This window comes from Gopherus evgoodei, chromosome 10, assembly GCF_007399415.2.
Source record: "Gopherus evgoodei ecotype Sinaloan lineage chromosome 10, rGopEvg1_v1.p, whole genome shotgun sequence".
NCBI classification, from domain to species: domain Eukaryota; kingdom Metazoa; phylum Chordata; order Testudines; family Testudinidae; genus Gopherus; species Gopherus evgoodei.
In genome coordinates, this window is record NC_044331.1 from 12,712,723 (window position 1) to 12,726,672 (window position 13,950).

Below are 13,950 nucleotides of genomic sequence, written 5' to 3' on the forward strand. Positions count from 1 at the left end.
GCCGCCCCTTAGCATGTGCCACTCCAGGCATGTGCTTCCTATGCTGGTGCCTGGAGCCGGCCCTGATTCCACCACCTCCCTAGCTAGTCCATTCCAGTGCTTCACCACCCTCCTAGTGAAATAGTGTTTCCTAATATCCAGGGTCCTTTTTGGAACCCCACTTCAGGAAAGGGAAGGCTGCTATCAAATCCCCCCTCACTCTTCTCTTCTGCAGACTAAATAACCCCAGTTCCCTCAGCCTCTCCTCATAAGTCATGTGCCCCAGCCCCCTAATCATTTTTGTTGCCCTCCGCTGGACTCCCTCCAATTTGTTCACATCCCCTCTATAGTGAGGGGCCCAAAACTGGACACAGTACTCCAGATGTGGCCTCACCAGTGCCAAATAGAGGGGAAATAATCACTTCCCTCAATCTGCTGGCAATGCTCCTACTAATACAGCCCAATATGCCATTGGCCTTGTTCCTGGTATGATTTACTGTTGAATAACTATCGATTTTAATCTCTTCTAGCCCTTCCTTTTCACTTAACTCTTCTACCCACATTTTAACCCTAAAAGCGTAAGTGAGTTTATTGTGTCAGGCTACATTTTGTCTGCTTAAATCCCAACATTCAATTGCCCAGTTATTTTGTGTGTGCTGTTTCCCTTGACTTTAGCCCAAAATGTCAGATCTAACATTTCATTCTTAAATTGATATGTTTTTCTCCATGAGCAACACAGAGGCGACATAAGAGATGCACTGCATGCAATTCGTAGTGCTAGATCTTGAACTAATTCTAACTTTTTAAGCTTCAATCCGGATGCAGAGCTAAAGGCTTGACAGCCATAGTCTAGGACTCATATTATCACTCTATACAGCATCATCAGCACTGCCTTATCTGCTCCTCAGTTAATCCCAACAATACATTAAAGTAGATTAATCCGTTTGTTTGTTTGTAATATTTTCTATATGGCCCTCCCTAATAGTACATCCATAAACTTGAATGGATGTGCCTTCATAAAATATCAATTACACTCATCTTTAATTTTTTTTTCTAGAGATGATCATTCCCTTTGTTTTAATGCTTGGGGATTTAAATTTACAGTCATCTCCCGACCCTGAAACCTCCCTGAGGGCCTCATTGGTTTCTTTCTCCAGTCACTTTAATTCTCATGAGTTTAACCATATAGCACAATCATCTACAAATAAGATAATACCCATTCCGGTCGTTACACTTTTTGGGAGATCATTTATCATAATGTTAAACAAGGTAGGACTGACAACACTCCACTGAGGAATGCCATTGACAATATTGTAGATACCTGATAAGACTTTCCTTATTCTAACCTGTATGGTCCTCTCACTCAAAAAACCCCACAACTAACCAAAAAACAAACAAACAAACAAACAACCAGCCTTATTCACCAGAACATTCTTCCTTTTATCCCTACCTTGACCAACTTATACAAACCCTCCGTTCATGACATATCACATGCTTTTTCAATGTCCACAAACCCCACACAGTTATATACTCTTTGTTCCTCATACTTTTTTGTATTCCTGTTTCTAATTTTACAATATGATCAATCATGGATTTCCTTCCCCTAAAACCACTTTACGCATTATTTAAGATGTCATTTTTTCCAACTATGCAACTAGCCTGTCATTTATCATTCTCATCTCATAACTTTACCCACACAAGATATGATAACAATTGGTCTATAAGCATCAATTCTCATAAGTAACTTGGCTGGCTTTCTTATTGGTACTATCACCAGATGCTTCCATGCTACTGGTATTACTTCTCATATATTATTATATAATTTTAATAAAAACCTGAAACTCCCTGCAGGTCAGCATTCAAGAAAGCATTATATTACATATACTATCTTTACCTGGGGCTGTGTTTTTATTTTTGTCTAACTTTTCTGAGTTCCTGCATATTGAAGTTTTCATTCAGTATCTCATCATCATTTCCCCAACCATTTAAGATCTCAGTTTTCTTGATCAAATTTTCACCTCCTCACCCCCTGAAAATCTGTACTTTGATTCTTCTCCATACTAACTTTCCAGAACACTTCTGCTAGGATTTCTGCCTTTCTTTTGTTAGAATGTATAACTCCATCCTCTTCAATAGGATCAGGGCTAAATATACCTGTTATGAATGTTCTATTCATTTTCCTGACTTGCTTATAAATCTCTGAAACCTTGGTATTTGCTTTTAATTTTCCCATAATACTCCTTTCAACTCTTGTTTAGTCCTCTTATTAATTTTGTGCCACTGCCTTTCTTCTTTCATATTTTGTCCAGTCCTCACTGTTCACACTGGTTTAGTTTTTCTATATGCCTTATTTCTTCTTCAATTACAATCTTGTATTCCACCACAGAACTGGGTTTCTGATTTTAGGGCAATTTGTTACCTTATGAAAAGTTACTTTGGCTGCTGCCACAATTCCCTTTATCGTGTTATCACTAAATTCCTCTATATTAATCACTTACATACTTATTACTCAGGCATTCATCACACACATGTCTGAAGAACTCCCAATCAGCCCTTTTAAAATTCCAAGTAAGAGTACCTCCAGTGTCTTCAATATTACTCTTGCCTTGGTACATAAATGTAGGGAAATGATCACTACTCATTCCCTCTTCCTGGTTAATTTACCAGTTACATTTACTAGCTATATTGCTTGTTGCAATTCCCAGTGCCAAATGGGAACAGGAACCCAATAACTGAACTAAACCTTGTTGGTTCGCTGTTATTTAGTATTCCCAGATTGTGTTCATCAATAAACTTTTCCAAACATTTGCTATTGCTCCAATTTCCCACTTTCCCATAACTCGTTATGACTACTCAAATCTCCACATATAATATATGGACCTTTTACTTCTCTAGTGAGCTCTTTTAATTTTGAGCACTCCAAATCTTTATAGGTCCTTAAAGTAGTGTTTTTATTGTGCATTGGAATCTCTATAGTAGTGTACTCAAAACTGAGTTTCTTTACATTTATTTTGACATTAATTTATAAAGGAAAACAAGTTCTTTCTCTATCATATCTGACTGTACCATATCTTGGAAAAGTTGTCATTTAAAGTTCCATTAAGCATGTTTCCAGTATACATATAACGTCAGGCTTGTCCTTCATTTCAAAAATAGTCTTCTTTAGTTCCTGACCATGTGCTATTAAGTGTCACACATTCCCACAATTTCTTTTAGCACCATATTAGTTAAACTGCAGTATTGCCCTCACACAAAATTGCGTTAACATGCAAATACTTTTCTGCAGCTTTTATTATCTATATTCTTTCTGTTTGTGAAGTGCAGTTGATTACTTCTACCCTAAATGCTACAAATTCCACCTTGTCTACAAATAAGTCTTCCCCAACTGCTCTTATATTATTTACCATATCCTTTATAGCACTGTGTTGTAGCCATGGTTCCTTCCCCTTATTGGTTTTCTCCTCCATCCCCACCTGTCACTTTGAATGCCGTTTAGCAGCTTCTGCATAAGATATCTTGTTGGTAATCCTGGTTCTTTCCATGTCCCGAGCCTGTTTAGCTACCATGAATCCTCCATAAGCTACTGTTCTTATCCCCACAGGTTTCATATGAATGCTCCTCTACACATTTACCATATCTTGTGTTTCCCTTTATACACATCTGTCACATGGCCAAATTTTGGGCACTTGTAACATCTCAAAGGTTGAGGAATGTATGGGTTAGTCCAAAATATAGGCTATCCTAGCTTTACCCCATCAGGTAAAACCCTTCCTCCAAGTGTTATTTGCACACCTGTTGATGATTTGTTCTCTCCCACCGCCTACTAATTAATTGCTTGATGAATAGCACCTAGACCCACCCACCCACCTTTTTTAATTTTATCCTCCATCATTTCCAGTGGGACCCCATATCTTACCCCACTTGTTTCTGTCAGAAATTTTTGGGGCTGCCAATGCATTTTTATTTTCCCCAAGAATTTTAGTTTGAAGCAGTTTCTCAGCCTGCTCCTCACCAGTACACTCCACTAATAAACCTTCACCCTGTAATATTCCAGCTCTTGATATAGCCCTAACATTTTCCTAATCCATTTAGCTATTTGCAAAGGATTAATGTCACCTATCTCCACTTCCTTACCCAGCAATTTGACAATTGCAATATTTTGGCATTCTGCCCTACTCTTTGCACCCCATTCCCTATTTCTTCTTCTATTTCTCATCTTTTTCCTACTTTGCACCCATTCTTCATTCCTAGCTTCTTCTTCCTCATTTTCTAGAGTGACTTCTGTAATATTCAGCCTATTTTTTTCTGCAGCCCTCCAAAACTCCTGTCTCCCCAGCCCTTCTCCCACTTGGCAGGGGCAGGCCTTTAGCACAACCATCTGCTAAGGCTTACAAACTTTTCCCACCACAGCAGTTAATTCTCAGCTCTGTTTATATAGTCCTTCCTTAACTCCTTCCCCTGAAACCCCCCTAACACCAGCTAGGGTCAATTATCACTTGGTTGCTAGGTTACAGGCAAGGCTGAGACCAGCTTGCCTTAAAGGGCCAGGCAGCCTGTGACAGAGACCAACATGCCTGAGAGAAAGACAAATATATGGAGAGGGCAAAGCTCTTTGGGGTACTGCGTCCAAACCCCGCAGTCCTTGTCTGAGACACAGATGACAGAGGAAACAGGAGCCACGAAGTATGGAACAAGAGGAAAAATCAGCAAGACACACAATAATGTTCATGATTCAACACCCATCCATATGGCTTTGGCTGATGACACACCATCACACCATGAAATGGGCTGGCTGCACAGTCTTGCTTGTAGACCAGTGCATCTTCCACCACTCCCCCATCTTGCAGTGACTAGCACGGGGCGCAGTGTTAGCTGGAAGCCTGCACAGATGGCATGCCAGAGTCCACTTTAAGGGTGCCTGGATAACTCAAGTGAGTAGTTAAATGATTTTGAGCCTTTCACCTCTGTATCAAAAATTCAAATCCAGCCTAGGTCAGTAGCACCCAAAACTTGTTACCATTTGCTGGCCTTTTGGCAGTCTATGTAAAAGCATTTTGATGGTGTGAGAATTCCTAGTACCGAAAGATCAAGATCAGAAAATCACCACCATAGCTGGCTTTGACTGGCTGTCTTGTGGGGCATCAACTCAGACACCAAGGACTGGAATGATAATAGAGAACTAAGTCCCCTTTCGTTGCTAGAGGTCAGGGCTGGGATAGCTTTGGCCTTGTGCTGCTGCACTCGTGGTGACTGAGAACTTCCTGCTCCAGCACTATGAGGCTGGCACCATTCACTAATACCATGGGAGAGTATTTCTTTTGTACCATTAAGTCCCCGCTCGGTCTACACTGGGAGACTGTTTCATTACTAAGAGTTGATCTCAGCAGTTAACCCCGTGGCTGAGAAATGGTGTCACTTCTAGTGCAGGTGGAACCAAACTCAACTGAACTTTCTGTAACAGTGCTGAAAATGGTTTAGTCCTGGCTACACAAGCAGTGTGTTAAATTGCTTTTATATGCGATGATAGCGGTCTATAAATATCATAACTAGTATAGAAAGTAAATACAGAAGTGTTATTTACTCCTTCTCATAACACTAGAACTCGGGGCCACCAAATGAAATGAATAGGCAGCAGGTTTAAAACAAACAAAAAGAAGTATTTTTTCACACAACGCAAAGAGCCACCAGTTCCATTTCCTAGCATAGAGATGTGTAACAAACCCTTCACTACGCACATGCCACTTCCATTCCATTTTAGCAGCTGGTCTGGGTTTTTTATTTTGGTCTGTAGAAAGCATGTTCAGTTTTACACTCGCCATAGTAAAAAAACCCACTCCAGGTTATTACAGGAAATGCTGGTACAAGTTGCAGAGAGGTTTGAAATGTCCTTTTTCATGGGGAGGTGGGGCGAGAGGAGAGATAAAAGGGGGGCAGACCCACATATGGAACCAGACAGAGATGGCGAGCAAGAGACAAAAAGGGAAAAGACACCCAGGAGTAGAATGCGAGCGTATGCCAGCCTGTGTGGGAAGCTGCTGCTGTCATTTTGGAGGTTATTAAGGACATTCATCGGGCAACACACACGCCTGGATTCCCATCTGAGCAGCATCAATAAACTTTTTGTTTCATCCTCTTTGGAAGAGGAGCCTTAATTAGGCATGAAGAAATTTATCAAGCAGCAGCCTCCTGGAGCAGGTTGGTCCCAGTGACATCTGGTGTGATGGCTTCCTGCGCAGTTCCAAGCAGCAGCAGCAAGAATTTATTAAGACCCACGCCCCCACGCCCCATTTGACTGAGAAATCCAAACTGCATCCGTCTAATAGCAGCCATTGCAGAGGGGAAGGCAAATGTGAAACTCAGCCGCTCCCGTGTCCTCTAACAAAAAGCCAACCTGCTGTATTGGCTTGTCTAGGCTCAGATGCTGGGTCAGTGCTGGGGTGTTATTGTGCCAGTTGCCTAGCCCTTTAGGTAAAGCAGGGATGGTAACAGAGGTTTTCAGTGAGTTTTTCAACTCATTGGCTACCGCTGTCCATTGGAGCTGGCCCAGCAACTGTTCAGATGTCATGTGAGAGCTGCCTAGAGGGGGCAAGATCCTGAGTAATGTTTCCCAGGATGGGGCTTTAGGGCCAAACCTAGTAAAGCCAATGGGAGTCTTTCCAGATCCTTTTGTGCACACAAATAACTTATAACTGGCAGAACCTAAATATGATTGTTGCAGGTGATTATTGTGTAAAGCAGAGTCATTGTTTTAAACCACCAAACCTGATCCCACTGAAGAGAATGGGGAGATTTGCCATGGAGTAAATATGAGCAGAATTTCACCCTTGGTTTAATGCATTTTGTTTCAAGAGTGAATGGCTGGGGTCCATTCCAGGAGCAGCAGTGTCACGGGGCCACTCGGCCTGACGAGTCGCTTTGTGTACAACTGGCACATGCTTTGATTCAACCAAACAGCGAGCTCAGGAGCTGTTACATGTGGACCAGGAAAACAAAAATGCATTTTGTTTTTTTTAAAAAGCCCCCTGTTATGTAATGCCCTTGGCTAGACCTCCTGAGGCTTTGCAGGTGTTTTAAAATATCTCGCAGGAAGACCTTTAAGTAATAGCCACACCTCCCTTTTAGCAAGGCAAGCGACCACTTTCCCTTCCAAGACCCCCATCTCCACCACCAGGAAACCAGGCTGTGTTACTGCCACAGACATGACACAGGCAAGGGTGCCAGCTATGGCACTGCAGCTTTTTATTTTCTAATCGGTTTAAAAATAAAAATCACACCATTTCCTTTATTTCTGAAAAAAGTGATGGTAACAGCAATCGGTACCTGGCCTCGGGCCACTCGCTGAAGGTAAGGAGCTGAGGTTCAGAATCCATGGCTTCATCTTGAGCCACCACGGCCTCCTAGCTGGGCATAAATGGCGGAGGAGATGGTCTGTCTTGAATGACCATTACACAGTTGGGTAAAGCCTCTCATGATCATAAAACAGATTTGGTTTTTGATGCTGCTTTCTTTTTAATTTCTTCCCATCTCTCAAAAAATACAAGTAATTATGTTAAGGTACAAGGTAGGATGTATACTCAGAATATCAAGATGAATTTAAAAATCTGGGCCTAAAAATAAAATAAGGGATATAATTTCCTTGGATTAGGAAGGAACTTCTCCTACAGGTAGGTTAATACATAATGGTTACCTGCACCTTAATGTGAATCAGGTTGAACACTAATTAGCAGACTAACAATCTTACAGGCATGGCAATTTTTTGTTTATAAACATGACATATAGTTTTATCTTTTAAAAGTTATGGAGGCCGGCACTCAGATTTCACAGGGACAATGTCAAGTAGTTTAACCCCACAATGTAGGCATGTAGATAACAAAAAACCTAATACAAACAGGAACTCTTTCACAATTAAAGACAAAATTCTGTAATGCCATTTGTTACTGTTGCAGTTGAAATTAAACCTTCTGTATTCTTTGTACCCCAAACCAACTGCTTTCTGCTTCCAAAGGAGAGTTAGGAAAGAAAACGAATAGAAACGGGAAGTGAAATTGACTAACCAGATCAATCTAGTCTCACTGACAAACAAACAAACAAAAAAAGTGGAAAGCAAACTTGTTTTTTTAAGAATGACATCACTCATTTTACTGTAAGTAGTAATAGTAATGCAGGGAAGGGACTGATTTATTTAAACTATGGGTGAAATTCACCCGTGTGCAGAGGGCCAGCTTGATAGCTATATACAGTACCACTTAAGTCCTACCTAAGTCTTCAAAATAAAGATTAGCTGGGTCTTAAGTAGTCCACAGGCCTCATGGTGGTTCTCTGCTCGGACGTGAATGTCCCCTGTATGATTTAATGTTGACAGGGTCCTTTTAAACCCTCACTTTTGAGCTTTCTACTTAGATGAGACTTAGGTCCATTATGAATTTTGGAGCAGGAAGGAGAAACGGCTGTTTAACAGGTAGTGATTGGGAACCAAGAGTTACAATGTGCTTATGGTTTTCATGAGCTCGGCAGATGCTGGGTCCCTTTGACTCCGGCACAGTGTAAGACTTAGCACTGACTGCACTGGTTTGCCCACTAGGTATGTTCCAGGGGTTTTGCTTTTTCTATTAGTTGTGTAGGATAGGAATTAAAAAACAAACACAGCGTCCTTCTGAGACCATCAGCCCAGTCTGATCTTCACTAGCCCCTGTGTTGTCTCCTGCTCCTGGAACTCCTTTGACAGCAAACCTCATTCAAATCAGCCTGCCTTTGAGACCCCCCTCCGGTGTCTCCTGGAGTCAGTCACTAGGGTGAGTCTCACGCTGCATCTCAAGGGCTCTGTCCAGAGTCCAGTGGCCTTTCCAAACAGGCTGCTCTGATTGCAGCATCCTTCTCACCAAACCACGTGGGATAGAGCTGAATTGGTGACCATCTGGATGATGTCGTGGGCCATTCACCGGGAGGCAGTAAGGTAGCTCCGCTGCAGAGAAGGGACCATGGCGCTCTGCTGCATGTCTCAGTTCCTGTCCAGTCACTCAGGCAACCTCTCAGCTGTTTAGCCACAAACAAAATCTCCCTCCCCGCTCCCGCCACAACCCCATTATTAGCACTAAGCCAAGAATACTGAGAAGTGCCAGCACTTGGGTTCTTGGCCAAATAGACCCTAACTACCCACCTTGGACCGGTCACACACATGGCCTAACGTTTATCCATCATCCTCAAGCACTCTGAAGAACGAAGGTGACCTTCAAGCATTTTTGACGTTGTAGAACTAACTTCTTTCTGAGCCTAACCAGCCCCAGGCAAAGCCTTGAGCCTGGGCAGCAGCTTCCGACTCTCCTGTAACTTGTCTGTCACCGAACACCAAACAGTTATAATACTCAGGTCAATATATATAGGCACCACGTATATATATTTTTGTCACTGTTCTGCACGTTAACAAAGAAAACCAACCCCACTAGCCACTGCTCAGGCTTTTCTCCCGCTACCCCCTTTCTCCCATGGTGTATAGCCTGCAGGAACGTGAGCCACAGAAGCCTGTCTTACGTGGCCCCACCGCACTCTCCGACAGTCAGTTTCAAGGCTCCTTGCTGGTGCAGTGTCTTTAGGGCTTTGAACTCCAAGGGCATGGTGTGAGGGCTGGCCTGGGAGGTGTAGCCATACTTCAGGCTGTCATAGTAGTGGTATTTGACAGGGTTCTGGTTCTGATCCCGGGGAAAAGGCCAGAAGCCATAGAGATAGATCCTGTTGCAGAAGCGGGTGGCCAGGGTGTACATGAGCAGGCCAGTGGTTGGTCGTTTTATGTGCACTTTGTTTGTTAGCCAGTACCTGGAAAGGGAGAGAAAACCAAATCCTGTTATTCAAGCCATAGTGAGACTCACTGTGCGCAGCCTACCTGTCACATACTCTCTCCTTCCCTTCCTCTGCCCAAGCTACATCAAAGACAGATTCAATAGTGAGAGATGGCTGATTGACGTAGCAGTTCTGCTGGCCAAGAAATAACTACTGCTGGATTTTCTTCATGACTGAGCAGCTGTCTCTTTGTCTAGGAACTGACAACACACTTGTCACTGTGGTATCTGAGTACTTTACCTCACTTCAATCCCTTACAAAAAAAAATCTCTTACAGTAGTGGCCCACAATATTTCAGGCCATAATCATCGTCCTTACAGCAGAGAAGACCAATACTATAGACAGGTCAAGTAGTCTCTGTCAACCTCTCGGAACACACACTCACATGTAGATTATATAGGCAGCTCATCGTTATCACTGATGCATGATGTCTTGACTCTCTAGTAACTGTAACGGGGTTGTGAACATTTTTTAATTTGAATAAGGGGTCGCCAAGGTGAAAAGCTGGAGAAACACTGAACTGTAGACTATTAAAGCCAGTGCTCACCTCTGTGGTCCCTTGTCAGAACATACCACAGCATTTTGGAGTAACCGTTCATACAGCAGGAGCATGCACTAGGGTTACAGCAGTGCTTTGGGGCCAGCACTGTTGAATTCTATATTATTCTTCATGAAGGATGACAGAGAAGATGGGTGGACGTTGCATCCTGTTGCAATGGGTCAAGTTACAACAGAAGCCCTGTTGAAAGTGGTAGCGTTTTGGGCTGTGACTAGAAAATACTGCAGAAATATTGTATTTTCACAATGGATATTGCTTGCTCCTGGAGTTTGACAGCACGGAGCATCTGCCTGCTTTCCTGAGCAGTGAGCACTGTGAAAGGAATGTCATCAAAAGGATGGGGAGTGGGGTGGGGTGGAAAATCTCCCCAAAGTGTATCCTTTCCCTACCGAATCACACATGTTCTACAGCTGACATCCCTGGCTGCAGACAGAACGGCCTGTAGTGCCCACAGCTGCTGCTCTCCTGTGATCATGCTTGGCTTTCACTTCCCCAGCCTGTTCAAACACCCGCCATGGGGTATGTTCACTTTAGATGCCCATGGATTATGTGTAATTGGGATTTCAAAGAGCCTAGTTTCAGGCGAGTCCCTCTGCAAGGATGATGGGGCTTTTGATAGGAGATGCAGAGCCGGGTTTGGCAGCTCTGTGCAGCATTTCTGGAAGGTTGCTCAGCATTCTGAACTTCGATTTTGCCCTCTCCGGGTCCCGCTCCATAGCACAGGCCCTTACACTTGTGTGCATTCCCACTGACTTCTGTGGGACTCCTTGCAGGTGTCCACTCAGCTGGATCCTTGTGCAGGCTCTGAGCCTCACCCCTGCAAATTAACTTTGCAGAGGAGCCATGAACATTTAGCAGCCCAGGTATAAAACCTACTTGTCTGCCATCTACTAGATGGGAAAAAAAATGACACTTCCTGAGTGAGTTGGTGAGTAGAATTTTGTAAGTGTAGCTAATATGGAGTAGAACCCTCAGGGCATGCTGGGAACACAGTCTCACTTTCCTGTAGGTTAGCAGTGGTGACTGCTGGTTGCTAAGCATTCACATCACCTGCTATCTGAGTGCCTGTGGCTATGGCAAAGCACTCTGCTGCGACCTTTTTGGAAGGAATGCCTTGGTAAGATGGTGCTCCTTGGAATGGCTCATCTGCGCACCAGACAGCATCTGAGAGGGGTGATGCTTCCAGGGTCTGACAGGGAAAGAAACATAGCAATGGGCATTGTGTGGCTGCCTCTGAATAGCCCTGCTCAGAGGCACTGTCCCTGCAGCTTCGACCTGGCCCCATATGTCGCAGTAAGAGAAAAGCAAACATTGCTATTGTAAAGCAGCACAGGGTCATTCTACAGGTGGCCACGAAACAGCTGTGCCTGTGTATTTTACATGGCAGCCCACAGGGCAGCCATTAGACTGATACAGCCAATGAGAGAAATGGTCTGTTATTACAGCCATTTAATACTGAGAAGCCGGGGAAAGTCATTCAGCAGGGAAGTTACTGTAATCCAGCTACACTGGAGATACCCATAAAGCCAAATTCATCTGTTCACACTGGTGGAGTTACACCAGGGATGAATTTATGCCATGAAGTTTAACAGCCTCAAAATTCCCTCTACTACAGCTGCTGGTCTAGCACTGGCATCTTAACAGTATCTTATACTGTGCCACACCTGGGGCTGTCATATGATCCCACAAAGCAGAATACTGGCTGCATCACAACCTATCAGAGGTTTTTTTTCCAGGGGTTGTTTGTTTATAGATCCCAAGAAACCTATGAATGGACCACAGCCTTGGTAATGTTCCACTGTAAAGGATGGGACGCCTGAAATTATACCCAATGTCCCAGTCATAGGGACAGCTGAACCTTGAAGGGTATGTCTACCCTGCAGTCAGAGATGTGACTGCAATACATGGAGATGTAGCTGAGCTTGCTTTGATCTAGGTAGCTCGAATGACAACAGCAGTGAAGCCACGGCAGTATGGGCTGTCCAAGCCCGCCCAGGACCCTGGGTATGTCCTCTAACAGCTAGTCAGTGTGGCCATGCCTTCACTGCTGTTATCAGGCAAGCTAGCTAGATCCATGCTAGCTCAGGAAAATCAACACGTGCGGAAGTCCCACTTCTCACTGCAGTGTAGACAGACTCGATCTGTCTCCACTACAAAACAAACCCAACGGCAGCACATCTGAGCGCCCAGGTCAACTGACTCGAGTCTGTGGGGCTCGTGCTACTGGGCTAAAATTAGCAGTGTTGATATTCTCACACAGGCTAGAGCCTGGGGTCTGAGACCTTCCCCCTTGCTGGGTTTCGGAGCCCGGGCCCAAGCCCGAGCGGGAACGTCTATGCCCTATAGCTTGAGCTCCACAAGCTGGAGCTAGTTGACCCCAGGCTCGGAGACTTGCTGCTGTGAGGTTCTTTTTGCATTGTGGCTATACCATAAGGCAGTGTTTCCCAAACTTGGGATGCCACTTGTGTAGGGAAAGCCCCTGGAGGCCGGGCCAGTTTGTTTACCTGCCACGTCTGCAGGTTTGGCTAATTGTGGCTCCCACTGGCTGTGGTTCACTGCTCCAGGCCAATGGGAGCTGCTGGAAGTGGCATGGGCCAAGCGATGTACTGGATTGCAGATAGGAAATTCTGACCCCGAACACTGAGCCTGACACTCTGGCTCCAACCCCCTCATGGTCTCAGCCAGAATCAGATCGTTTCAGCCCTTTTACTACTTTACAATTATTGGGTGGCGATTGGAAGCAGCAGTGCCCATCCTCTGAAGTACTTCTGGGCGGCACATGGGAAAAATATTTCCCTTTCTCAATGTCCAGGGACCTGCTGGTGCCAGGAGGCAAAGGTGCCTGCTGCCTTAGTGCTGAAGAGTTGGGATGAGGTGGGAGGGAGGGAGGCTCCAACTTGGGGTCCTTCTGGAGACAGAGAAGAAGATGGATGTGCTAAAAGGAATGAGCTCAAGGATTGAAAAGCACTCAAGCTACGATGCTGGCTGGACTGTGGTGAATGCCTCTCTTCCTCGCTTTGCAGGCACTGAGAGCTCCTCTGGTGACGCCTGGAAAGGACACAGGGGTGCTGTGTAATGAGCAGCTTGTAACAGCAGCCGCGTGAGTTATGCAGGAACAAATCACTCTCTTATCTCTTTCGCTGCTCTGGTCAATTTAGACAGCATCCACATTGCCAGTGCATGTGCTGTCTCCAATTCGGGAGAGCAGCTGGGGACTGAAGCAAACACTAATTAATTTTGCAAACTCAAATGAGGTTGTCTGGGCGCACATGGGATGCTGTGTCAATAGTACACCTTTAATATGCGAGGTCCGGGATTTTAATTAGGAGGCGAGGTAATCTTGAGGAAGGCAGTAATTATTTTTCAAACTGGCTACTCCAATCACCATAACTATTAAGTGTAATGTTTTATGGAAGCAGACAGCAATTAAAGGAGACAGTTACGAGCAAAGTCTGCAACTTGAGACCTCCCTTCCCTGAGCTATTCTGGCAGCCTGGACTTTCTTCAGAAGGTGGCTCGATGGCATTTATGTAAATAAATCGTCAGCGGCGGAAGCAGCCACATAGAGACGGGCTGAC

General features: G+C 44.4%; 1 protein-coding gene across 1 annotated transcript in view; it reads right to left on the minus strand.

The window, feature by feature from the left end:
• Positions 1–395: 395 nt before the first annotated feature.
• The window catches only part of ST8SIA2 (ST8 alpha-N-acetyl-neuraminide alpha-2,8-sialyltransferase 2), a 47,841-nt gene continuing 34,286 nt past the window's right edge, over positions 396–13,950 (minus strand). Inside the window, exon 6 of the mRNA XM_030578484.1 lies at positions 396–9,789. Within this exon, the coding sequence (XP_030434344.1) occupies positions 9,504–9,789 (286 nt within the window). The 3' untranslated portion in view covers positions 396–9,503. The remainder of the gene's footprint in view (positions 9,790–13,950) is intronic.